General features: G+C 42.7%; 1 protein-coding gene across 1 annotated transcript; it reads right to left on the bottom strand.

Annotated features, from left to right (window-relative positions):
* Positions 1–384: 384 nt before the first annotated feature.
* LOC308622301 (serum paraoxonase/arylesterase 1-like) lies at positions 385–22,030 on the bottom strand (the record flags this gene model as incomplete). The annotated part of the gene is given in 9 exon segments (XM_081243662.1): positions 385–447; positions 2,630–2,711; positions 3,930–3,957; positions 3,960–4,129; positions 8,194–8,317; positions 11,365–11,479; positions 11,482–11,553; positions 13,034–13,089; positions 21,958–22,030. Coding segments are annotated over 9 exon segments (729 nt in total). The 3' UTR covers positions 385–438.
* Between the last annotated feature and the right edge of the window lie 5,629 nt (positions 22,031–27,659).

Here is a 27,659-nt window from a genome sequence, read left to right as displayed (position 1 = left end):
CAAACATCCTCTGGCCAAAATCAGCTCCAAGTCTCCTCCATCCCCAAAGCCCATCTATCCCAGTGTCAGACATTCTAGGCTGATAACGTTAAATTCTTTATGTGAGGAAAATGTCTGTCGCAGGGTTCTGCTATTATCTTTGGAAGGGGTCACGGCCAGCTGGCGAATTCCATGGCAGATGAAAGCCTGCAAAGATGAGGGTGGGGAGTGAGAGTGGGAGAAGGACCCAGAAACCTGGGGTCCCGTTCATTCACTGCATGATTAATGAGCTCCTGCCTTGCACACCTGCTGAGCAAGAGCTGACAGTCCAGCAGGGAGCCCATCCTGGGCTCAGCAGTGAACTCTTCCCTTGCAAATCCGTAATTCCGAGCAATACTAACTCACCACGATGCACACTCAGACCACGTTTCATGCTTCCACAAAGTCCAGTGGAAATGTTTACATTCCCTGGTAAGGGAAACAATAAATTATGCTCTTTGGGAAAAACTGGAACCTCTTAACAAATATCCCAAGTTTTTGAGAGTTGGAACTCACTGAAGTGAGACTATTCATTGGCTGTGTCTTGGAATTTTTTTTTTTTTTTGAGGAGGGGATCGTTTTTATTGCGGTAAAATATGTAAAACGTGAAATTTGTCATTTGAACCATTTTTCAGTGTATAATTCAGTGGCATCAAGTACATTCGAAATATTGTGAACCCATCACCACGATCCATTTCCAGAATCTTTCCTCATCCCAGACAGAAACTGTACCCAGTAGCTCCCCTTTCCTCCCTTCCCCATCCCCTGGTAACCTCTATTCCACTCTCTGTTTATGAATTTGCCTCTTCTAGGTACCTGGAATCATACACTATTTGTCTTTTTGTGTCTAGCTTATTTCACTTAGCATAATGTCTACAAGTTCATAGGTGTTATAGCATGATTTAGTACCTCATTCCTTTTCAAGGCTGAATAATATTTCATTGTATGTATATACCACGCTTTGACGGGACATAAACCCATCTGCATCTCATCCCAAATTCTAAGAACAATCCCAGCTAGTTTATCCAATTTCTTGGCACTCCAAGTATCAATTAACTGGTCTTAATTAATATGATCCTTCAAAAGAAAGAATAACATTACAGTTGAAGCGGGGGAGTCTCAACTGAACTCTTATGGCAGGAGACAGGCATGATTTGCTGCCAGAAGTGGGAGCCAAACCTGAAATAAGCTTTGCCCTCAACCTTGCCTCGGCAAGAGCAGTGCCTTTATGATTCTGTGTTGAATGTATATTGGATTGGGTTTTATTCTTATAAGATCCTTTAACTTTCGATTTGCAGAAGTGCCTATTGTTATAACTACAATTTGTTTTTATCCCCCAAGCCAATATGAGTGTGTGTAATTCCGTTTTACTTCACCTTAATACCAAACTAGCCCTGCCGGTGATTTTTTTTTTTTTTTTTTTTGCGGTACGCGGGCCTCTCACCGCTGCGGCCCCTCCCGCTGCAGAGCACAGGCCCCGGACGCGCAGGCCCGGTGGCCAAGGCCCACGGGCCCAACCGCTCTGTGGCACGTGGGATCCTCCCAGACCAGGGCACGAACCCATGCTCCCTGCATCGGCAGGCAGACTCTCAACCACTGCGCCACCAGGGAAGCCCACCTGCCGGTGATTTTAATGTCAAACATGATGTTACATTTGATGTTGCTTCAGGGTAATTTTCTCAGAGTGAAGCCCCTCAGGACAGTCACTGAGATGCGGTGACGGGCACAGTCACACGGGGCCTGGGGACAGCGCTTCGTATGCCGCGGGCAGTTCTGACAGGGGAGCGCTGTCTTCGTGTTTTTCCGAAGCATGACTTTCATATTGCTCCACTTTGCTCTTACTTCTTTCCTCTCCTTTGTGTTTTTACCCCTTTTTGCTCCAAACCTTCAGACCGGATCAGAATTGGTTCCGGTGAAGATGAAGCTCTGAAGAATGCCCGGCCCCAGCATGTTAAATTAACAATTAATTTGTTCAGTGCCTACTACGTGTGGGAATTCTTCCAGGAACACATAGAGAAAATATCTGTCCTGTGGCGCTTATACCCTAGTAGGAGAGGCACACAGACAATAGAGAAGAGAAGTAAAATACAAAATATGGTGTGTGTGTGGGGCGGGGGGGGGAGCCCCAGAAATACTCAAGCAGGAGTATCTCAGCAGTGGCCCAAGGGCTGGAGACAAAGGCAGCAAAGGGATGGGCTGCCAGGGTGCCTGGCGGCCATTGTGAGTACTTGGGCTTTATAAATATTGTGCTGTTGTATACAAGTTGAGGCTATTGTCCGTTCCATCAACATGGAGGGGAAAAAAAGGGGCGGGGGAGGGAGGGAAGGAGGAAGGAAGGAAGGAAAGAAAGAACTGAAGAACACAATGCCAAGCTTAAAATTCACTAGGGCAGAAAGAATCAAAGTTTCACAGGTGATGTGTGTGGTTTGCTGCTTCCCACTCTGCAGCTAAGCAAAAGTGAACAAACCCATAGGATGCTGATGACTCAATAAAAGAGTGAAAAATTGGTTCTCACCCACTCCGATTAGTCCTTTTTTCCTCACTTTTAATTTCACAAATCAATTAGAATCTAATTATCACTCTGCAAACCTATAGTATTAATACTTCTTACCTTCAATGGAGTTAAAGTCCAATTAGCGTGCTTTTCATACACATGAATCTTATGAGCCAGCACTTCAGATATATAGACATACCTTCAAAAAAAGAAAGAGCTACATCAAAGCTCGTGAAGTACTGTGATTCAGAAGGTTACCATGAAGTTGTACTAACTCTTCCTAGGGAAGAACTTGGCTTAGAGACTGGAAAATGGAACCTGTCTCAAAGCACACCAAATTCTGAAGGCACTCAGTGAGTTGGCAGTGCACAGAGGGGTTTTAATCTCTGAAAAGTTATTTCTAAGGGTGGGAAGCTAACTGGCACTGACTAGTAGGGAAGGAACTTCACTCTAACACAAGTATCTGGGAGCAAAAGCATGACAGGGCTTTCCTTGGCTTGTCAACATAATGGCAAGCCCCGGGTTCTGCATTTTAGCCCCTCGTTTTAGGCCAGAGAAAGCACAAGAGAAGACAAGTGCTTGGCCTGTATCTGAGAGGAGACTTCCTCCGCTCTACCCTGAGTGCAATGTCACATTCATCATAACAATCTGTGGCCAGTCTAAGCACAGTGCATCCCAGGACAAAGAGATAAATGACTGCGTGATTATCTGCCATTTGTGAAGACCAGGAGATGATATGAATAATTGAAAACTGTCTGTGTTGCTTTCTCTAAATATGTTACTACTCTCTAAATATGTTACTAACCTTCTAAGTATGTTACAAATCCTTCATGATACAAGAAGAGGAGGATTTTATATACACACCAATGCTACCCAAAGTGTGGTCCCCAAACCATTGCTGGTCTGTGAATTGTTTCACTGTCACCACCAGAAAATAATGTAAATCAACTATATCACTAAGCACACTACTTAGTGAGGCTGACTTTTTTCCCCATGGCAACACTTTCTTTATGAAGGAAGTGGTGCCTTGATTTACATTTTGGTACAAGCTTTTTGTCATTCCACAAACCAGCACTACTGATATATACATACCTACAAATTGTTAAATCTCATTATACACTCAAAAATCTTCCCTCAAAACAAAGCTGTTTCGTAATACTAAATGTTTATTGCAGTACCCCCTCTTGAAACGCACTTTTTTCCCCAAAAAAGAAATTTAAAAAGAGTATGCCTTCACAAAACAGAAAATTCTGATTTGATATATGTTACTCCCTGAAAAATTAAGATATTTTACATTTTCCCTAATCCTCTTACTGGGATAACATGTTAAAATGCATCCCATCATTTAGAAAATGAATATGCTCTAAAGATGTCTAAGGAGAATCTGGGGACATGGCATTTTAAAGAGTTCACACACTTGCCATCAGGTGAGATGTTGATTCCACAGCAAAATCAAATCCGCCGGCCACCACTCGAACTTCATTTGGACTGTAGTACACAACAAATGAGCACGCTAGACCCAAATACAACTCCCAGGATCTCAGGTAGGGGTCAACAAAATAGTGATCACTGATGGCATAGAAGTGTTCAGGTCCCACACCGACAATGCCAGTCAAACTGCAATTCAAACACACACATATGACACATGCAGGTGAAGCCATGGTACGTTACAGGATTATGCATTGGCATTCATGAATGTCTACTTATAAAATCAAAAAGTGGAATGGAGCCTTCACAACAGCTGTTACAGCCCGGAATTATGCAAAATCAGTCCAACCTATACAATCCTCAAAGACAATAATGACCCTAAGAAACCCTAAAAGGTTATTAATTAATAGCAATGGAACATAAAAATCTTATAAACTGTGTCTTTAAAAAAGTGTGTGTTGGGCTTCCCTGGTGGCGCAGTGGTTGAGAGTCCGCCTGCCGATGCAGGAGACACGGGTTCATACCCCGGTCCGGGAAGATCCCACATGCCACGGAGCGGCTGGGTCCGTGAGCCATGGCCGCTGAGCCTGCGCGTCCGGAGCCTGTGCTCCGCGATGGGAGGGGCCACAACAGTGAGAGGCCCACGTACAGCAAAAAAAAAAAAAAAAGTGTGTGTGTGTGTGTGTGTGTGTGTGTGTGTGTGTGTGTGTTTTTAGACAGACTAAACTCCACAGACATTAAATTAGGGCAGGAATCATCATCAGGGCCACACATTTCTTTATGCTCATATAGAACAGTCCAAGTCAGCATCAGGCAGTGGAAAAAACCCTGGCAATCTTGAGACTTCCATTTTAGTTAAAGCTCTGCTACTATTAGCTGTGTGATCTAGGGAAAATTAATCATTTCACATTCCAGGGCCTCAGTTTCCTTATCTATAAAAAAGGAGTAGGTGGACTGGTCTATCTTTCAGCCTTACAGGATCACATCCAGCCATAAAGTTTCATAATTCTAAATGGAGTGAAATGTCTGTGAGCAAGAATGCTCAGAAATAGGATGCTGTGGCTTTTCTGTTGCTGTTGTTCTGACCTTGATTCTCCCTGTGTTACTGAAAACCTAAGATATATGAGTCTATTTTTCTGCTTTAATGGGTACAACAGCGAACACATAAGCGAGTCATTCTGTGCTGACTGAGGTGACAGAAGTGCCCGGGGGCCATTATCTGGGAGAGAATGATCTCCGCTCCATTGCGGAGGGCGTCACGGCAGGCACATCAGCTCTGACGCAGCTCTGGGCTCCTGGGCGACTTTGATAAGTGTACAGAGCCTCAGTTTTCTCATCTGTAAAGAGAGGTTAAATGATTTTCCCAAAGTCATACAGCTCATTAGTATAAGACTAAGGGTCAGAACCTTCATTTGTGGCGTTGCAGTGGGAATTACAATGAGATGATGCCTGCGGTATGCCTTGCGGGGAGCCTGCCAATCACAAAGCCTCCATCAATGGGAGCCACAGTTACCACATGAGAAAAAGGGTCTAGGAATTTAGGATTAGTCTGTACAGGCTTCAGGCATAAGCCTGCAAGCTGGGGTTTTTTCCTCTCTTTTTTAAAGGTAGATTTCTGAAATTAGTTTGCTTTATAATCCTTTGCTATTTTTCATAAAAAGCAGAGCAGAAGGGTTTAGAGTAATAGCTTTGAAATCTGATGAACTCCATTGGAATTCTGGAGTTGCTTGCTATCATCCATGGGGCCACAGCATGTCACTAAACTCTGAGCCTCTCCATACCTTGAAATGTCGGGGTAAGAATAAAATGAAATAATGAATCAAGGACCCTAGCACCATGCCTGGCATATAGTAAATGACCAATAATGACCATTGTCGTGTTATTATTATTAATAACATGCTCAAATTATAATAGATTAGTCATTGGAATATTAATGTTGTAGACAACCATAGAAACAACCATCAAATACAAAGCAGAAAATATACATGGCTAATCCTTGGGTTGAGAGAGCAGAATTTTAGTTAATTGTGGCACTAACTATAGTTTGGTTCTATACTGCCAAAGATCAATATATTTGCAATTGCCCAGAAAAAAATACTCTAACCCTGGGAAATTGGACAAAATTGAGATTTCCAAGATTAAATGGTAAAACAAATAAAATAAGTTTTCACTGTTTCATAGCGACTCAGAGCACAAGCTCCAGACTCCAGCTACCAGGGTTAAAGTTCCAGTTGCGCCATTTATTGACAGTGTCACCTGAGGCAAGTTAAATACTCCAGGCCTCATTTTCTTTAATCCAAACTGGTATAGAAATAAAACCTAATTAAGAAAATATTTGTGGGACTTCCCTGGTGGCGCAGTGGTTAAGAATCCGCCTGCCAATGCAGGGGACCCAGGTTCAATTGCTGGTCCAGGAAGATCCCACATTCTGCGGAACAACTAAGCCCATGCTCCGGGCACAACTACTGAGGCTGAGCTCTAGAGCCCGTGCTCTGCAACAAGAGCAGCCACCACAACGAGAAGCCCATGCACCACAACAAAGAGTAGCCCCTGCTCGCTGCAACTAGAGAAAGCCCACGCACAGCAACGGTGAGCCAACATAGCCAAAAATAAAAATTAAAAAAAATATCTGTAAAAAGTTAATAATCTGTTAAATTGGTTATTGCACCACCCAACTTATAGTTGAAGCTCATTAAGTTGTTATTATCACTGTTGTTATTACCATTAGCCCAGCTTCTCTAGTCTACATACTTTCTCCTAATTTAGATCTTGGGATTTAGCACATTCTCCAGACACTCAGTGTCCTCATTCTCTTTCCAAAATATATGTGTTGAATGAATGTATGAAGAAACTCTCCCACCAAAAGCTGTTGTCTGAACTTTCATGCAGATGAAGACCTGGGCTGTAGTCTGTAATGGCCACTAATTGGTTGATTGACTTTCATCCAGTAACTCGATTTCTCACCAATCTTGGTTTCCTCATCTTCAAATCCACCAGGTAAGAAAGGAGAGGAAGGAGCACTGGGAACACTGAGCACACATCACTTACCAGGTGCTCTGCTAGGCACCTGCATGTACATACCACACGGTTTAAAAGAAATCTAGATTTACAAATTCAGAGATAATTGAATTCTGCAGGTAAATTATTCAAATAGAGGGTAGGATTCTAGAAAACCATAATGATTAGAGGATAAAAACTGTTTGGGAAGATAGTGTCAGATTATTTTCCTAAATCCATCACTACCTCATAAACCAAACCCTAAGGCAAGCGAGGATGTTGACTTTGTGTTGGGTTGTTGGGGATCAGGGATCCACGTGTGTTTTCTTTCTCTGTATGTCATACTGTCAAGGAGCCTGGGATGGAGCTGAGTGTCACCACAGAGCTGCTATTTCAAAAATCGTGTGCAAAACAAACAGCAGAAGAGGCAGCACAGGGAGGTCTTAGAGGCACCAGATTTCAGATCTCCTCTTAGGTATGTATTTCTAATTCTTAGAAACATGTAATATTACATCTTTTAATATAAAAATAAATAACAAATAAGCTCAAAATGTGAAATTTGTCTATGGAACTGGCTTGGGTTTGAAATACTAAGTCTGGTTTTCGAGAAGAGCAGAGTGTTTTCTTGCTAAAAGATTAAAGGAACATTCTCTGAGGCTAGGAGCCATAAAGCAGCATCCAGGCAACCTGGGAAATGAGGGAGGAAGAGGATGGGTCTTCTCTGAGGGGCTTGAGTCCTCAAAAGTTTCTGCAGAGGACTTTCCTGATGGCGCAGTGGTTAAGAATCTGCCTGCCAATGCAGGGAACACGGGTTTGAGCCCTGGTGCGGGAACCACATGCCGCGGAGCAACTAAGCCCTGTGCGCCACAACTACTGAGCCTGCGCTCTAGAGCCCGCGAGTCACAACTACTGAGCCTGTGTGCCTAGAGCCTGTGCTCCACAACAAGAGAAGCCACCGCGATGAGAAGCCCGCGCACCGCAACGAAGAGTAGCCCCTGCTCGCCACAACTAGAGAAAGCCTGCATGCAGCAACAAAGACCCAACACAACCAAAAAATAAATAAATAAAATAAATAAATTTATATTAAAAAAAAAGTTTCTGCAGAAGAACACTTGGAAGAGTTTATGATCATTAGAAAGGGGAGTTGCCATTAACCCCCCACCCCGTCCCCTACTCCCTGCCAAAAGGAAACACTAAAAGTGGATTAACCATCCACTGGTGTTAAAGGAAAATAGAAATATGACATATCTCAGTACTTAGGCAGAAGTTTTTGTTTGATGGTTTTCAGATGCAAAAATGACTTTTCTTCTTGAAATTTAAACAACTCAACCGTGGACTTAAAATCTGGAAGGTTCACCACCAGCAGGTACACGGTATTATCTGAGAAGAGATTAAAAACAAAAATGGAAACATTAACCGAGCTGTCAGCTGTCAGCCCTGTCTCCAGAAAGCAATTTCAACCCACCTCCAACCAGTACTTAGGGTATCAGGCAGGTGGAATATTTTCATCTCTTTGTAGAGAGGCATTTGTGATTGCTCCAAAGAAAAATGGCTAAAGGAAGACCCAGTGACAGTCTCAAAACTCCAGACTCCACAAGGGGAAAAAAAAATCCTCAACTTAAGAATGAGCAGCCCTTGACACTAAAACTCCAAAGAGCTTATTAAGCTTTCTACTGCAAATGGTCTCAGCAAGATGCAGCACTGAGATAAAAGAGATAAAAGATGTGAAGAATATCAATAAGAGAAGGTGTGCTCAGGTGTAATTTACACAGTGTGAGATGATCAATTCCATAAAAAGAGCACGTGAGAGATAATATCACAGGGAAGCAGATTCTGGGAGTCAGTGCAACTCTGAGACATAAAAGATACCAGTTTAAGTGGTCAAGAAGGTATGATCAGAAGCAGCAAGTGAAGTTAGGCCATAGTCTTTGCCTTTGGAAGCAGTGAGTCTTTGGAAAGTTTTGACGTCACTGAATTGGTGTTTAAAGGAAAATAGTGTAAAGTTTAGGAGGTTGAATTGAAGAAATTTGAACACATAAGCCAGCTATGAAGCTTCCCATTAGTCCATTTGACAAGCAAATGTTTATTTTAATTGGTGCTAAGTGCTACAAAGGGAAAACAAAACCAGATAAAGGGATGGAGAGTAATGAGATGTCTTCTTCACAGGAGTCAGGGAAGTTCTGAGAAGATGATGTCAAAGCAGAGATCTAATGAAATGAGAAACTGAACTATGTGAATATCTGGGGAAAGAGTGCTCCAGGCTGAAGGAAGAGAGCGTGCAAAGGGCCTGAGGCACACGTTTCCTTGGAAAACGTAATGGTGAGGTTGTGGTTGGAGGAGTGAAAGAGTGGGAATACTGAAGCCACAGAAACAGGAGCCAAGGCCAGTCTTCAGGGCTTAGGATAGGGATCCAGGGCTTACTTATAGGGGGCTTTCAACCAAGGAGTAACATGACCTGTGGGTATGGCAGTAATCCAGGCACGTGGAGATAAGGGACTGGACCAGGAAGATGGCACTGACAGGAAAAGACAGGAAAGGACAAGAGAGGCATTTGACAGGAAGTATCAAAAGTCCCTGATGATGGCTGAGGAATGAGGGAGTCAGAAATCAAACATAAGTGAGGATTAAAACCCGGATTCACGCTTTGCACAGCAGATTCCACCTCTAGGAATTTATCCTAAGGAAGTATTCACAGAAGATATATGTACAAGAATGTTTATTTTGGCATTGTTTTCAATGAGCATAAAAGTGGGAACAGGTTTAATATCCATCAACAGATGAACTATATTATGGTACTTCCACACAACAAAAATTCTAAAGAGCCATTGTAAAGTACCTCTAAATGCACTGTCAGAGAAAGGAATCCATGATGTAGTGTTTAATACAAAAGCAATTTATATGAGCACTTGTGTAATATTTATGTGGTTACTTTTCCCATTTTAATTTAAAAGAGCATGCACACACCCAACACCCTATTTCTTTGCACTTAAAATATTTTGAAAATAAAATATAGTGTTGATAAATGGGTGAAGAGGTCATTGAAAGGGAAATATATACGGATATATGTATATTTCATATATACATACATGGAAGAAGAGAAGTCATTGGGGTAAACATGAAGAATGGAAGATAAGAGGATAAAGAATTACTTTTCGACATTTTGAGTTTAATGTGGCTATAGGACAGGAACCCACATAGAAGTATCTAATAAGCTGAAGGGAGGGAACTGAAGAGCTGATTAAAATCATCATCATCATCATCCACTTTGGGGGTGTTCTCCTAGAGAGCTGGCACAGTTACAGTTGTGACATGGCTGAACTTTCTGAAATAGAGGAAATAAAGAGGAGGCAAAATATTGGTCCTTTGGGGAATGCTCAGAGAATTCAAAATGAGTGACAAAATAATAAAGAGGAAAAAAATAATAATAATAAAGAGGGGAGACAACCTGCAGCAGACTCAGAATGAGGACACATAAGTGTACTGGAATATCAGGGAGGGGCAATTGAACAGTATAAAATGAGATGGAGGAAGGAAGGGGGGAGGGAGGGAGGAGAGGAGGGGAGGGCAAGGAGGAAGGAGAGGCAGAGGGGGAGAATTGGAAGAGAGAGAGAGACATTGCTGATAACTTTCAAGGCAGCAATTTTAGCCCGCCCAAATGGGAAAAGTCTGCAGGGACCGAAGAAGGGATTGTTTGATGAGGAGATGGACAACAGGGGTGATTCTCAACCCTGGTCTCACATTTTTATCTCCTGGAGAGCTTGTAACAAGCACTACCACCCAAGCCTCCCTCAGACCAACTGAATCAGAATATTTGGGGCTGGAACCTGGACATCAGGCTTTTTAAAACTCTCCAGGTGCTTGTGTGTGCAACCGGGATTAGAGTTAACGTAGAGACCAAGGAAATGGCTGCAAAAAGAAGGGAAGAAGTGGGATGAAGGCATAAGGGATGAGGCAACATGTTAAAATGTGGAGAAGCAGTTTGAAGACAACCAGAGGCACCAGTGGGCAGGGAGGCATCGAAAGTGACCATCCGTCAGTGGATCTGTAGGTTGCAGGTGTCTTACGTTAGAAAAATCTATTCCTGTAAATGTCTGGATCTGTACAATTCTTTAAGTTGGAAAAACCCATAACGATTAGAGCTGAATATCATTACTATAGTAATTACAGAGATAATGTGAAGGTTGGTATTTTTAAAAATTAGGTGTTTTTCAAATCTCAAATATTTTAGCATTCTCAAGCCTTTATGTGGTTATAACATTATATTTAATTAACATGTGGGTAAGTTTAAAATCCAGAGTAAGAACATTGTTCATGATTATACTTTAGTTGGATGAAAAGAAAAATTCTTTCATTAACATTTTGCTGTTTTTTTTAATTTGGCTTTATTTTTAATAAACATTAAATAAACATTAAATAAACATTGTTACCTTCATTTGTGAATGTGCTAATCCCATGAGGGTTAAATGAAGACAAATCAAAGTTACTTCCAGTGATCCTCAGTTCCAACACTGTTGTATCCTCTTCAACAGTGGACATGATCCACTGTTCATGTCCATCAGAAGTATTTTTCCAGGCTTATCGGGTTCAAAGCTCTTTATTCCAGGATATTTTAATCCCTTATAGAATAATGGAGGAGAAAACACAGGCACTTTATAAATACTTCAAATGCTGATGGAGGTGGTAGATGGCCCATGGGTTCACACTGTCTGGTTCCAGCCACAGGGCCACAGGGGAAGCCTCTTAGTTGGCTTGTGTAATAGGCCCACGGGGTCTCTGGGAGCCACATGCTCCACCAGGTGACCCCACACAACAGGCACAGACCCTTCCATGTGTGTTGAATATCACAGCTATCAAGCTACCAACCCATGACAAAGATAAAAAAAAGAAGAGCAGACCAAAGAGACATTTATGAATGGGCTTCAATAATATAAGCAAGGAACACAGACAGAACATTGGTTATGGTTTTTAAACCGTCCCCTAGCAGGTTCATTGGAAGCATCTCAGAGACGAGGTTTAGGGGAAGTCTAGTAAGCAAAGGGAACAACTCCTTTCTTAGCCTGAAGGTAGAAGAACGACACATATCTATTTGTTTTACATATCTGGGTCCCATATAAGATTTTGCTGGAAATATATATTCTGTTCCTTTAAAAAAGAGCTTGTAAGATACTTCTGCTGAGGATGACTAGTCTTCCATCTTCATAGGAGAAAACTGGATTGAATGAACTACAACAGGAAGCAAAGGGTTTTCAATGGCTGGATGACTTGTATACTGTATCCTAACAACTCTGTTTTCCTAGATTAGGTTGTTGACTTCTTTTGTTTTGAGCTATATCGCCTACCACAATGATCTATATGCAGGAGAGGTTCAACAACATGGTGGCTTTTCTCTTCAAAGTTTGGAAATTGTGGAATAAAATATCAACAATTTTAAATTAAAAGGCTTATTCTGAAAAGTATAAAAAAAAGATAAAAATCTAAATGACGTGTGAGGGGATATATATACACACACGTACACACATATATACACTCAATTCAGCAAATATTTGAGTATGTCACTTAAGGGCTTCAAGGAATAGAGAGATGAATGGGAAGCCATTCTTTTTTTTTTTTTTTTTTTTTTTCTTTTTGCGGTACGCGGGCCTCTCACTGCTGTGGCCTCTCCCATTGCGGAGCACAGGCTCCGGACGCGCAGGCTCAGTGGCCATGGCTCACGGGCCCAGCTGCTCCGCGGCATGTGGGATCTTCCCGGACCGGGGCACGAACCCCTGTCCCCTGCATCGGCAGGCGGACTCTAAACCACTGCGCCACCAGGGAAGCCCAGAAGCCATTCTTGAACTCACTGAACTCACAAATTGCCACAATGGAAGACAGGGGAATATAAGAGTTCACTGTACACACAGGAATACAAATATGCATAAAACATATACTATCAAAATCATAACATCAGTATGAATGCATAGACGGTTTGTTTTTTGAACCATATCACTGCTCATTTTATTTGAAGATGGGCATTGGTATAAAAAAGGCTGAAACAAAAGACAAGCTGCCAGTCCTAGAAAATGATTCAGAGCACAGTAAGTGAAAGGAAAAACTTACGGAGCTAATGAAAGCCAGTCCATTACGAAGTATCTCCAAGTCTTCAGAGCCAGTTTCTGTCAGAAAAGAGAAGAGACAGCACAGATTATTTCCTGCTGTTGCAGGAAAAGCTAAGGGTCCTTTTCTTTATCACTCCGAACTTGAAAATAGGGCTACATATTTAGCTCTTCTTTGATAGGTTTATTTATTTATTCCAGCTGACTAATGTGATTATTAAAAATTAAAAGCGATTCATATATTGAAATAAAGTATATTTAAAATGTACACTTAATATATTTGTTTTAAATTGATGGACTAGAACTTTTTCCTTAGAGCCCAAAACCTCTTAAAGTACATGGAAATTCACTAAATGTACAAAAGGTACAGTAATTTGAAAATAGCCTGCTGTTTTTTAAAGACATAAACCCCCAATATATGTTGATACTTAATAATTCCAAACCAAATAAACTCTTTGAAAACCCTATTGGAAATATAAACAAATTCCAAATGCTTTGGTTAAAATGGGGATACATTTCATATGCCAAATATGCATTTACTATTAACATAAACATCAATAAAATATCACCAAATTAGTTATGCTTTAAGTACATGTAAATTTTTTGGATTTCGATCAATCTCGAGACATATGGGATTTCTGATTTGGTATTAATAATTTTAGTGGAGGTGTTTGTTTTTCAAATATCCAGTGATATTTAATATCAATATCATGTTTGTTTTCTAGAAAAAAAGATTACACTATAAGATATCTGACCAAGCTTACTGATGCTAACTGCATTGAGTCATGTGGTCTAGCCTTTCCAACCTCAGTCAACTGAGATAAATAATTCTAAAAAATCCTCAAAACATAAGAAAAGCAGATCGGGACTGACATATACACACTACTATATATAAAACAGATAACAAATAAGAACCTGCTGTACAGCACAGGGAACTCTACTCAATACTCTGTAATGACTTATATGGGAAAAGAATCTCACAAAAAAAAAAAGTGGATATATGTATATGTATAACTGATTCAGTTTGCTGTATACCTGAAACTAACACAACATTGTAAATTGACTATACTCCAATAAAAATTAAAAAAAATAATAACAAAAGCATGAATGTCAAACAAGTTGTTCTCAAATAACAAAGCTGGTTGGTTGAAGCCAGATGGGGACTTGAGTCCTCCAACACTCCTGTTGGTTGCCTACCAGCTGCTATTCCCTGGCCCTTTTATCTTTGCTGAAGGGTCAGTCTTCCACAAAGGAGGCCCATAATTACCTTCCCAGCTTCTTTTGCAGCTAGGGCACCAGCCTGTTTTCTAGCTCTGATTAATGAGATCTAAGGGAAAATCTGCTGAGAGCTTCTGGGAAAAATTTTCCTCCCAGATATTAAAAGAGAGATGCAGGGCTTCCCTGATAGCACAGTGGTTGAACGTCCGCCTGCCGATGCAGGGGACACGGGTTCGTTCCCCGGTCCGGGAAGATCCCACATGCCGCGGAGCGGCTTGGCCCGTGAGTCATGGCCGCTGGGCCTGCGCGTCGGGAGCCTGTGTTCCGCAACGGGAGAGGCCACAACAGTGAGAGGCCCGCGTACCGCAAAAAAAATAAATAAATAAAAAATAAAAGAGAGATGCATTAGGAGAAGCCCTGTGGTAACTGCATAGGTGTGTGAGGTCTTTTAAAATTTTTATCCTTTACTCATTGCTTTTTATTCCTCTTTTGTCCCTCCTCTGCCATCTGCTCAGGTTATATTACCATAAAATCAAACACTGTCTGACTATTGTTTTTGCTAAATGGACCAAACAAAAACAAATGATCAAAAAACAGTCAAAAACATTGACAGTAGGTTGGTAAAATCAAAAGTCAAGTAATTTGGTATTCATAACTAACTACTGACTTAATAATACTCTCCTGGTCCATAGTTTTATTTTTGAACAAAATTTAACAAGTATATTAATCAAATAACTCGCAAGATAATACTTCAAGTTCAAGCGAGATACTTCCTCCTCTCAAATACTTATCTATTCCTTTTCCTAATTTACAGTTAGAAAGTTCTACCAATTTTACTCTTGGGAAGCATTCTTTCTTGTTCTGGGAGAGAAAAAAAGGAATCAACTACGCATAAAACTGTCCAGAAATTATAATTAAGTTGCAAAGATAAGTAGCCAATAAAGTTCTCCTTAACTGTACTTTTTGCCTGGGTTTCAACCCCAGGGTTAGTGGTCCCTGAAACCTGAGCAATTCTACCAGACCAGACCTAAGCAAGACACATGGGTCCCTGGGCACAACATTCAGTATTTATTTAGCAGAGGTGGGTAGATACACAAAGGAGATACATAGTGTCCTCTTGAGGACTCTGTGCCCTTTGGCAGAACAGGAACTATTTCATCAGCTGTGTCAGGAGTCCTAAGTGGAAATTCGGGTTAAATAGCAACAGGGTTCCAATTTATTCCATTGATGTTTTAGGGATGCTGACCATCTGCCCAGTGTGGCCCCAAAGCCTGGACTGGACATCTGCTTTCGGGTGTGTTACTTGAAAAATGCAGGTGTGCTTAAAGGATTTATAACTTCAGAAAATCATACCCAAGGCCAACATATAAAAAGGCATTGCACATACACACACCCAAAAGTGACTTACTAAATCTGAGTGCATAAACATTGTGGGGAACATTTGAGTGAAAGACAAAGCAAAAAAGAACAGATGTGAGAAGGAAGTACCAGCAGGCTGCCTGCGCAGCACAGAGCTATTGACGTAGCATTCGAAAGAAATGGACCACAACATTAGCACAGCCAAGAGATCTAAACAATAAACACTTTTTGAGAACTAATGATACAATATAGTCAGAGTGAGCAGCAACAATTATCCAACAATCCCTAGAAATCTTATTTGACTAAAGATAGACAGGCAGAGAAAGTTTTCACTTTGCCTTACTGATAATTTAGTCTCATAGAAGGAGGAAGATGGGCTAAGGGTGACTGGACACTTTGCATAAAATTCCTAACAATATGGTATAAAATAATAGGAATTTGGAGGTGACTGATTATTTCATCTTTTCATTCAGATAAAAATGTAGCATGCTCCTACTATCATGCTATTGGCTATCAATTCTACCCTCTACGAGGGTCTGAGCTAAGAGGCTAGCAGTGGGGTCTAGTAATCAGCTTTGTTAAAGCACCACAGTTCACCTTGAGGCACACAGTAGAGAACCTGGGTGCTAGAGATCCAGAGGTGAATGGATAGATGAGGAAGGCCTGGCCTGCAAGGAGAGGGTGGGTCCCTGAATGATGGACACAAACTTAGAAAGCAGACTTCAAAGGAAACTTGGGATCTGCCCCCATGACCTGAGAAACAAAAAGATATTTCACCAATGGAAATCTGACGTTACAATCAAAAAAGTTTGCAATAAAGAAATAAAAGGGAAAGTTTAGAGCAGTGCCTCACCAACTTTTCAGACTAAGACCCATGTTAGGAAAAGCATTTTACATGGTAGAAACACACATCACACACACACACACACACACACACACACACCCCTGAAACAAAGTTCACAATGTGATACTCACCCTAATACATTTAATAAATTCTTAACTTTTCTATTCAATTCTATTTCATTTATTTAAAGATGCTGGTCATACCAATAACAAATATTGGTGAAGATGTGTATATATACACACACACACACACACACACACACACACACACACACACAATGGAATATTACTCAGCCATAAAAAATAATGAAATTTGACATTTTCAACAACATGGATGGACCTGGAAGGTATTATGCTTAGTGAAATAAGTCAGGCATAGAAAGACAAATACTGTATGTTATCACTTATATGTGGGATCTAAGAAATAAACAAATGAATGAAAATAACAAAAGAGAAACAGACTCACAGATATAGAGAACAAACTAGTGGTTACCAATGGGAAGAGGGAAGTGGGGAGGGGCAATATAAGGGTAGGAGATTAAGAAGTACAAACTACTATGCATAAGATAAACAAGCTACAAGGATATATTGTACAGCACAGAGAATATAGCCAATATTTTATAATAATTATAAATGGAGTATAATCTATAAAAATACTGAATCACTATGTTGTACACCTGAAACTAATATAATATTGTGAGTCAACTATACTTCAATTTTAAACATAATAAAATAAAAACAAACAAATAAATAAATAAATAGGTAAGTGTTGATCATAATTTACTAAATTGATTTTGTGATCCACCATTTTGAAAAACACTGGTCTACAGAAAACTGTGAATATACACAGAGTGCCCCAAGGAACTCAAAGGACAGGTACAAGATGTTAAGAGTGGAGGTCATAATCAAGGACATTACCAAGAGTGACACAGAAGAAGAGTCAGTGACATGCAATCAGTGAGTGGGTCAAGACTTGGGAAAAATGCCAAGGATAGCCAAATTAGCTTTTTTAGAGTCAAAATCACACAGGAAGAAGAGGTATGCAGCCTGGGTTGCAAGGTTCATTAAATGTGATGTGTTCACAGAGGGCAGAGAAAAGCAGAACTGATCAGCCCGTATTCTAACTTAGGCTTCTCTCTCATGGAAGTTGATCTCTAACCTGGAAAAGGCAGAATAATCACAGTTAAAGGGAGCCCACAGTAGGTAAGGAGGCATTAAGTGAGCACTCAGTTGCTTTGGGTTCAAATCTGTGGCCAAAAGAACTCAAATCTCAACAGACTAATCATTACTAGTACAGTTCAGGTACTGTAATTACTCTGCTTTAATCCTCAAATCTCTCCCTAAGGTATTGTTTTCCCTATTTTACAGATGACTAAAATGAAGTGGCTTTTCAAGGCTACAAAATTAGGAAGTGGCTGAGCTGGGATTAGAACTGAAGTATGAATGCAAAGATCACATTTTGTCCTCTGCCCAGCAAAATTTACCGGTTATCACCACTTCCAAAAAGCTGAAGGAAGTGCCAGAAGACAATTCAGCTTGCGTTACTATAATCCAGCTCATATTTTTCTATTTTATTTTCAATTATCAGGAAATATCTTGTCAAGGGCTTGATTAAGTCCAAATGTTCCAGGTCTAAAGGATAAAGTTCAATGTTTGAGATGTGTCACTGATTTATAAGCTGCTGAACTCTGGCCAGAAATCACATACTCCCTGCTATGAATTATTCTTTGCAAATACATGACAGCTCCTTACAAAAGAAAGCAAGGATCTTTAGCTATGCATTAAGAAATCCATTCTGGAACTTTCCTTGGGGCCATATGCATCCTCGCCTGGTCTACCTTCTGCCACTACACACCCCTCATTATTCAATATTCCTTATTGGGTCCTACTATCCTTAAAAGGATGGAATTGGGATTTGAAATCAGGTGCCATGACACCAAGGACCCTTTTCTCTACATCACTTTCTCATGCAAGTTTTCCCTCCACCTAGTCCTTCCTGCTAATCCACCTGGAAGATTCCTACTCATGACGTCTGCAGCTCCTACTGATACTCTGTGACAGGATTAGTAACTCCTTCATTTATCCTCATGAACCTTCACGTATACATCTACAGAGTCTCTTACCATATTGTTTTACAGGAATCAGTTTGTGGTCTCATTGCTCACAGTAAACTCTGAAATCTGTGAGTGAATACTGCATCCTATTCACCCCTGTGACTTCCCACATGAATACAGCACTCGAGGAAAAAAGAAGGTACTTGGTAGATGTCTGCTGAATTGTTTTGTGGAATTAGTAGGCTAGTGCATCAGATGGAGATGATGTTGGTTGCATTGACAGAGGAGGGCCAGTGAGTTATTTGTCCTTAGCTTATGGTCTCAGTGAGGTATTACCACAATATGTATTCAAGTACCACTCATTAAGTAGATCATTCATAGGTAGATTTCTTTTAATAGATCTTTATTGGAGTGTAATTGCTTCATGATACTGTGTTAGTTTCTGTTGCACAACAAAGCGAATCAGCCATGTGCATATACATGTCCCCATATCCCCTCCCTCTAGAGCCTCCCTCCCATCCTCCCAATCCCACCCCTCTAGGTCATCACAAAGCACGGAGCTGACCTCCCTGTGCTAGGCCGCTGCTTCCCACCAGCCAACTCTTTTACGTTCGGTGTGTGTATGTGTCGATGCTACTCTCACTTCGCCCCAGCTTCCCCTCCCACCCCATGTCCATTCTCTATGTCTACCTCTTTATTCCTGCCCTGCAACTAGGCTCATCAGTACCATTTTTTTTTTTAGATTCCATATATATGTGTTAGCATATGGTATTTGTTTTTCTCTTTCTGACTTACTTCAGTCTGTATGACAGACTCTAGGTCCATGCACCTCACTACAAATAACTCAGCTTTGCTTCTTTTTATGGCTAATATTCCATTGTACATATGTGCCACATCTTCTTTATCCGTTCATCTGTCGATGGACACTTAGGTTGTTTCCAGGTCCTGGCTACTGTAAATAGTGCTGCAATGAACATTGTGGTACCTGGCTCTTTTTGAACTATGGTTTTCTCAGGGTATATGCCCAGTAGTGGGATTGCTGGGTCATATGGTAGTTCTATTTTTAGTTTTTTAAGGAACTTCCATACTGTTTTCCATAGTGGTTGTATCAATTTACATTCCCACCAACAGTGCAAGAGGGTTCCCTTTTCTCCACACCCTTTCCAGCATTTTATTGTTTCTAGATTTTTTGATAATGGCCATTCTAACTGGCATGAGGTATCCCTCACTGTAGTTTTGATTTGCATTTCTCTAATAATTAGTGATGTTGAGCATCTTTTCACGTGCCTCTTGGCCATCTGTATGTCTTCCTTGGTGAAATGTCTCTTTAGGTCTTCCACCCATTTTTTAACTGGATTTTATGTTTTTCTGATATTGAGCTCCATAAGCTGTTTGTATATTTTGGAGATTAATCCTTTGTCTGTTTCATTTGCAAATATTTTCTCCCATTCTGAGGGTTGTCTTTTCATCTTGTTTATGGTTTCCTTTGTTGTGCAAAAGCTTTTAAGTTTAATTAAGTCCCATTTGTTTATTTTTGTTTTTATTTCCGTTACTCTAGGAGGTGTGTCAAAAAAAGATCTTGCAGTGGTTTATGTCCAAGAGTGTTTTTCCTATGTTTTCTCTAAGAGTTTTTTTTTTTTTTTTTTTTTTTTTTGTGGTATGTGGGCCTCTCACTGTTGTGGCCTCTCCCATTGCGGAGCTCAGGCTCCGGACGCGCAGGCTCAGCAGCCATGGCTCATGGGCCTAGTTGCTCCGCGGCATGTGGGATCTTCCCGGACCGGGGCACGAACCCGTGTCCCCTGCATCGGCAGGCGGACTCTCAACCACTGCGCCACCAGGGAAGCCCTCTCTAAGAGTTTTATAGTGTCTGGCCTTACATTTAAGTCTTTAATCCATTTGAAGTTTATTTTTGTGTATGGTGTTAGGGAGTGTTCTAATTTCATTCTTTTACAAGTAGCTGTCCAGTTTTCCCAGCACTACTTATTGAAGAGGCTGTCTTTTCTCCATTGCATGTTCTTGCCTCCTTTGTCATAAATTAGGTACCCATATGTGCGTGGGTTTATCTCTGGGCATTCTATCCTGTACCATTGATCTATTTTTCTGTTTTTGTGCCAGTATCATAGTGCCTTGATTACTTAGCTTGGTGGTATAGTTTGAAGTCAGGGAGCCTGATTCCTCCAGCTCCATTTATCTTTCTCAAGATTGCTTTGGCTCTTTGAGGTCTTTTGTGTTTCCATGTGAATTGTAAAATTTTTTGTTCTAATTCTGTGAAGAATGCTATTGGTAGTTTGATAGGGATTACACTGAATCTGTAGATTGCTTTGTATAGTATAGTCATTTTCACAATATTGATTCTTCCAATCCAAGAACATGGTCTATTTCTCCATCTGTTTATGTCATCCTTGATTTCTTTCATCAGTGTTTTATAGTTTTCTGAGTACAAGTCTTTCGCCTCCTTAGGCAGGTTTATTCCTAGGTATTTTATTCTTTTTGTTGCAATGGTAAATGGGAGTGTTTCCTTAATTCCTCTTTCTGATTTTTTGTTGTTGGTGTATAGGAATGCCAGAGATTTCTGTGCATTAATTTTGTATCCTGCAACCTTCATAGGTAGATTTTTGAAATAGCATATGGCAATAATAAAAGCTAACATTTACAGAGTATCTTTCATGTGCCAGATTTTATATATATCCTACTGTGATATGTATTATGAGCCCATAATATTTAGGTGGAGAAACAGGCTCAGAATGGTAAAGTTGAGACAGGCTGGGACCTGGGACCTGGGACCCTTTGCCACAATGCTTGCACTTGGACAAACATCTCCTCAAGCAACAGAATACAGACTATAAGGGACTAAAAATAACTGCGTGCATGTGCAGTTGGGACAAATTATGGACAATATGATACAAAAAGACCAAAGACCCAACTGCCATTCATGAGGTGTCTGGAACGAAAACAGGGTACTGCACATGATCCCTGCACACAGCTCCACCAAGGGGGTGGGCAGGCCACCTAAGCTGCCCCTCTGGCCCAGCTGCTGGATCTGCCCCTACCCACACCCCATTTAAAGGACCAGATTGCCCTCCCTCAGGGAGCAAGCAAGGGAACCCGTTATTTGTTGTCGCTCCCTGTGCTGCAGCACAGGTCCCCAAAAAGCCTTGCCTAAATTTCTCTTCTGACCTGTTATCAATTTCTGTTGATTAAAAAGTCCAAGAATCCGTGTCAGTGACAAAGTGACTTGAAAGTTGCAGAACTGAGATGCAACCCAGGTCTGTTGGAATTCCCCCACTGCCCTCTTCCCACTAGAGCGTGCTTCCCACTAGAGTGGGCATGGGGGTGGCAGAAATATTAATGCTAGCTTTGCTGTTTCCTTCTAATGAAGGGTCTCACGCCTTACAGTGGGCAATTTAGGAATGAGGAAGTTGTCCCAGAGACGCGGGGCTGCAACATTCCACACTACAGGGGGCGCTGTTTATATCGTAGTCCTCGGCATTTCCTGGACTTGCGCAGTGCACACCGCGCGCGGCCATAGCAGCCAACTACAAAGAAGCGCAGGGAAGGCTGCTGACCCAGGGGAGCTCCCGTCTTTCTTTGCTCTGTGCTGCTATCGCCTCAGAAGCATCCGGGAACCCCTCAAGACACATCTAGTATTCTTCCACAGGTTCCTTCCAGCCCCAGGACTATATAACTTCTTGTGAACCTGCCCCACTCGCATACACCGCGTCTCTGAGGAAAAAAAGATGTATCGCCTCTGCGGATTCACCTCAACCCTGCTGCCGGTCTCAGGACATAATCTCTTCCCTTCACGCCTTTGGGCAGATGAATGATTTTCTCTGAGATTCAGAGGTCTTATCTCTCAAATGGGGATAAAGGTAATTTACTGACCCTCCAGGAGCTCTTGATCTGGTTCTCAGATGCGTGACGCAGGATTTGATGCGTGACGCAGGATTTGAACGTCCTTTTGAAACCACGCACCTCAGATCCAGTCACACCTCATGTGGGACTCGAACACAGACGAGCCTCGTGTGGGGCTGGAATCCACAATCTCTGGCTTAAGAGGGGACTCGAACCCACAGTCTTCTGACTGCAACCGCACACCTAGCCTCAGGACTTAACGAAGCTCAGGTTCTTTTTTTTTTTTTTTTTTTTTTTTGCGGTGCGCGGGCCTCTCACTGCTGTGGCCTCTCCCGTTGCGGAGCACAGGCTCCGGACGCGCAGGCTCAGCGGCCATGGCTCACGGGCCCAGCCGCTCCGCGGCATGTGGGATCTTCCCGGACTGGGGCACGAACCCTTGTCCCCTGCATCGGCAGGCGGACTCTCAACCACTGAGCCACCAGGGAAGCCCTCAGGTTCTTTATGTCTCGGCGCAGAAGGACTTCAGCGAGAGGCAAAGTGACAGGTAAGAAGTAGATTTATTAACAGACTTTGTAAAGAGGTTGCAGGAAAATGGGGCATGAGAGGAGGGTCATGTCCCACGTCTCGGGCCGCCAAGTGAGGGTCCTTGGCTCTGGGCAGGAAGGAATTCAAGAGCGAGCCAGAGTAAAGGGAAAGCAGAGATACACACTGCAGAGACAGAACTTGGGCGTCTCAGAAGGAGAGCAGCTCTGGGAGAAATACCCTCCACAGACAGAGTGCCAGCCGGCTCAGAAGGCAAGAGGCCCGGGGTACAGAAGTGGTTAGTTTTTATGGGCTGGGTAATTTCATAGGCTAACAAGTGGGAGGATTATTCCAGCTATTTCGAGAAAGGGGAGAGGATTTCCGGGAATTGGGTCACCGCCCACTTTTTGGCCTTCTATGGTCGGCCGGGGAAGTGTCATGGCGCCTGTGGGTGTGTCGTTTGGCATATGGTAATGTATTACAATGAGCGCATAAGGAGGCTCAAGTTCTACTGCAAGTCGAATCTTCTGCCATCTCGGGCCTAATCTGTTCTAAGCAGTTTTTGTTGTGTCCTCAACGGCTATGTCATTCTTTCAAGGGTTATGCCCGCCCCCTCCCCTCCTGTCTCACTTTAGACACATGCATACACATCCCCTGAGGAGCTTGTGAAGTAATGCTGATTCTGATTCAATAGTGTGGGCTGGGGCCCGAGATTCTGCAAGTCCTGGGAACTCCAGATGATCATGCATCTGGTCCACAGTCCTTTTGAGTAGTGAGGCTTTAGAGCTTTTCGAACAGTGAGTGCAATTTCCCTTCCTCCCCTATCTGGGCTGCTCGAAGGCTCTGCAACCATCCTCCATCTTCATAACCACCCATCCTCCCAGCTGCACATTGCTCCTATTCCTGCTCCTACTTCTGCCGTGGCTGTTCTAGCCTTCTTTTTTATTCAAAAACCAGAGGTCCGCCCCACTTCCACTTTCCTTTTCCCTTCTCAGTCATCTGATTACAGCCAGAAGTTCAAGGACTGAGGCTCCCTCCCCACTTGCTGGGTCCAGGTGCTGAAAGTAAAACAGTAAGTTCTTACTTCAAACTAGACCAGGTCATCCCACTGCAGCAACCCCACGGCAAAGCAGCTCCAGCAGGCACCCCATCCACAAAAAGAAACCACAGGCAAGGCCAACAGCGAGACTCACAGAGACTGATATTATGTTCAGCTATGACCATAGTGTGTGTTGGTCCCTTCAGACAAATCAGAATCAGGGTTGGGGCCCAGAAACCAAGGCCAAGGTCCATCTGCTGCCCAAGGCCAGGCCTCAACTTTTTCAGTTGACATTTAAGTCTTGGTGCAAATCAATGGTGTAGAATAGTCTGTCTCAAACTGTATCCCAGAGCGTTATATAGGATGTTTATAGATGGTACCAAAAAAGGGAGTGAAGGATGTGGGCAAATAAGTCTGTGAAATGACAAAGCAAAGTCATTTTCTGTTTGTTTGTTTTGTTACTGAAGGACTTTTCAAAGCTTTCAACATGCCAGAATACATTGTCAATCTCTAGGAAAAGGCTACAGTAGACAACACTTAGCAAATTTATTTATCCAAGGAGCGTATTTTTTATGGAGCATGTCTTGTGACTTGTGTTCCAAGGAACAAACTTGGGGAAATATTAATGTTGGATCAAATAAGCTAAGACTTCATGTTGATAGAGAAACTTTTTAGGATGGTAGTAAAGCTATACTTTTACACAAAAGCATATACAAAAGGCCTACAGTCTCCACCCTTAGAGTAAATTAAGGAAGGTAAACCAGAAAGATAGACCCTCACTCCTTGCTGGCAGATCTGTAGTCCTTTAGAAGATTACAGATCTGTCAGGAAGCAGTGAGGGCCTATCTTCAAATTGTGTGGGGCAATTTGAAGAGTGTGGGCAGAACAAACCCAGGGATAGATGTAAATGAGAATCAAAAGGAGAAAGGCTAGAAGGGGCGTCAGCTATTTACATCTCATTTATTTTCATAATGGGTAATACCAGGGTAATACCGCACAAATATATATATAGATAGATATATAAAATGTATTTATATACATATAAATGTAATACATACTATATATATGCTCCTTTGGCAACAAATAGTACCATGATAAATGAAAATCCACAAACCATAATTTTTACATGATTAAAAACCCCAAATCACTGTTTCTTACTTTTTTCTAACAGTTTGTGATTCCAAAAATAACCAACAATTAGAAGAAAAGTCCAATAGTTACAAAAACCTATTCTGAATGTATGTTTCTAATCATTCCATAGGGTCATACGATTTTTTTCTAAAAATCCAAAATGTTCAATTTGATTTTTAGTGATGTTGTACTTCAAAGTAAATAATGAGGTTTTATTGATTAAGCCTTAGGGATTAGGATGATCTTTAGACTTTGAACCCCTATTTAAAAAGTTACTAGGACTTCCCTGGTGGCGTGGTGGTTAAGAATCCGCCTACCAATGCAGGGGACACGGGTTCGAGCCCTGGTGCGGGAAGATCCCACATGCCGCGGAGCAACTAAGCCCCGTGCGCCACAACTACTGAGCCCGAGCTCCAGAGCCCACGAGACACAACTACTGAGCCCACGTGCCGCAACTACTGAAGCCTGCGCGCCTACAGCCCGTGCTCCGCAACAAGAGAAGCCACTGCAATGAGAAGCCCGCGCACCGCAAAAAAGAGTAGCCCCCGCTCGCAGCAACTAGAGAAAGCCCGCGCGCAGCAACAAAGACCCAACGCAGCCAAAAAAAAAAAAAGTTACTAACAAAACTACCGATACATTCTTAGAAACCTTTTTCCCCTTGTATAGTACTTAAAGCTTTATAAAATACTTTAAGGGAAGCAGGGCACTAACATTTACCGAATACTTACTATATCCCAGGCATATTGTTAAGTGCTTCCTATATGAGGCTTACTGAAGCAGCTGTTAGCAATGTAAAGTGATTTGCCCAAGATCCCACAATGGGACACAACAAGAGCCCAGGACATCAAATGCCAGTGCCAGGGTCTCTCCCCTGACGCCCCACGCATCCCCCACTGGAGCGGGTAGGCCATCACGGCGCCCATTCCTTCCCACCTATCCGCTCCACACGCGAGTTTTCTGTCTCTTCCAAGCTGGGAAGGTTTGTGCCACGGCCGGGCAGCCAAGGCGGGAGCTCCTTCCCTAAATTTACACAATATCAGGGCCTCCCTCCAATCTGGTTATCTATTTTGAAGCAAAGTTGAGAAGTGAATCTGTAGCCAAGATACACCGACTTCATGAAAAATTAATTTGTGTGTGCCAACAGCTGGGCCACTCACACCGATGACAACTCTCCTTAACCTCTCTCCCAGGCTATGAGCAAGGGTACGTTTTCAGGTGGCCGGGGAAATTTGGATATCGATGCAATCGCTGTGGGATGTACGTCCAGCGCTCGCCTGCATATCTTCTAAGAGCCCGGAACCTGCTTGGGAGTGGCAGGAGCCTCCAGGGCCTGGCTAGGGGGTGGGACGGAAAAGAAGGGGGGTGGGCCGCAGCCCTCGGCACAACTTAACTTACAGATAAGAAGAGCGGTGGTCCCTGAAGAGTGCCAGCCCCAGTCCCGAGGGTGAGCACCGTCAGCTTTGCCATGGCCTGGGACAGTCGACGGAAAGATGCACGGACGGGAGACGGGCGGGACACCCCCGTCAGCCTGCAGCCTCGGGCCACCCAGGGATTGGCTCCACCCCTCCCCGTGGCGCAGCTCACGCGGCCCGCCCCTTACGCTGACGGCCTGAGCTGGGCCCAGCGCCTGCGGCACGGAGCTGCACGCTCCTGGCGCTTTAAAGGGAGGAGACCGAGAACTAGCTGCCTAGACCGGGCAAAAAGGGGAGAACTAGCAGGCTGGAGGAAATGGAGAGCTGTGGGAAAGGAGAGCCAGGCTTTGAGGAGCGCTCACTTTGTGTTAACAAGGTCCTCATTTTTTTTTTTTTTTTTTTTTTTTTGTGGTACGCGGGCCTCTCACTGTTGTGGCCTCTCCCGTTGCGGGGCACAGGCTCCGGACGCGCAGGCTCAGTGGCCATGGCTCACGGGCCCAGCCGCTCCACGGCATGTGGGGTCTTCCCGGCATGTGGGGTCTTCCCGGACCGGGGCATGAACCCGTGTCCCCTGCATTGGCAGGCGGACTCTCAACCACTGCGCCACCAGGGAAGCCCAAGGTCCTCATCTTTGTGTCTCAGGTTCAGTAACTTGATCACCCACCGTGACTCAGCCAGAAAAGGTACAGAAGGAAGGGAGGGCTGTGATTGGAACCCCTAAGATATAATTTTATTCTCACCTGTCTACCACCGTGTGTCACCTTCAGACATCTGGGTATCAAGCATCTCGTTCCGCACCACTCCTGACTTTACAGCTCATCAAGTACATCTCTCCAGTGTTCATTCATTCCAGGCACTTGGCTGACATTTATTGAGTCCCTCCTATGTGCCAGAAATCAGTAAAATATATCACTCTTGCATATGCAGTGCTATGGATAATGCGAATATGCACTATGGATATACACATATTCTGTGGGGAAGAATAAAGCAGGGAAGGGTATAGGGCATATTGGAGGTACCATTAAGAAAGAGGAGTCAGGGGAGGCATCACTGATAAGGAGACTTCTGAGCAAAGCAGGGTAGAAGGTGCTTCTGTACACCCGTCTCTGCCTTCTCTCCTGTTACCATGAATGAAGTGTTTCCTGTTCACAAAAGGCCGGCTCTTCTCTTTGCTCTGGGTCCCTTTTTTTCTTTCCTTCT

The sequence above is a fragment of the Mesoplodon bidens genome (assembly GCF_964165515.1).
Source record: "Mesoplodon bidens genome assembly, chromosome: 9".
In the NCBI taxonomy this organism is placed as follows: Eukaryota; Metazoa; Chordata; class Mammalia; order Artiodactyla; family Ziphiidae; genus Mesoplodon; species Mesoplodon bidens.
The sequence above is the reverse complement of the archived record's forward strand: the minus strand, read 5'-3'. Positions and strand labels throughout refer to the sequence as shown.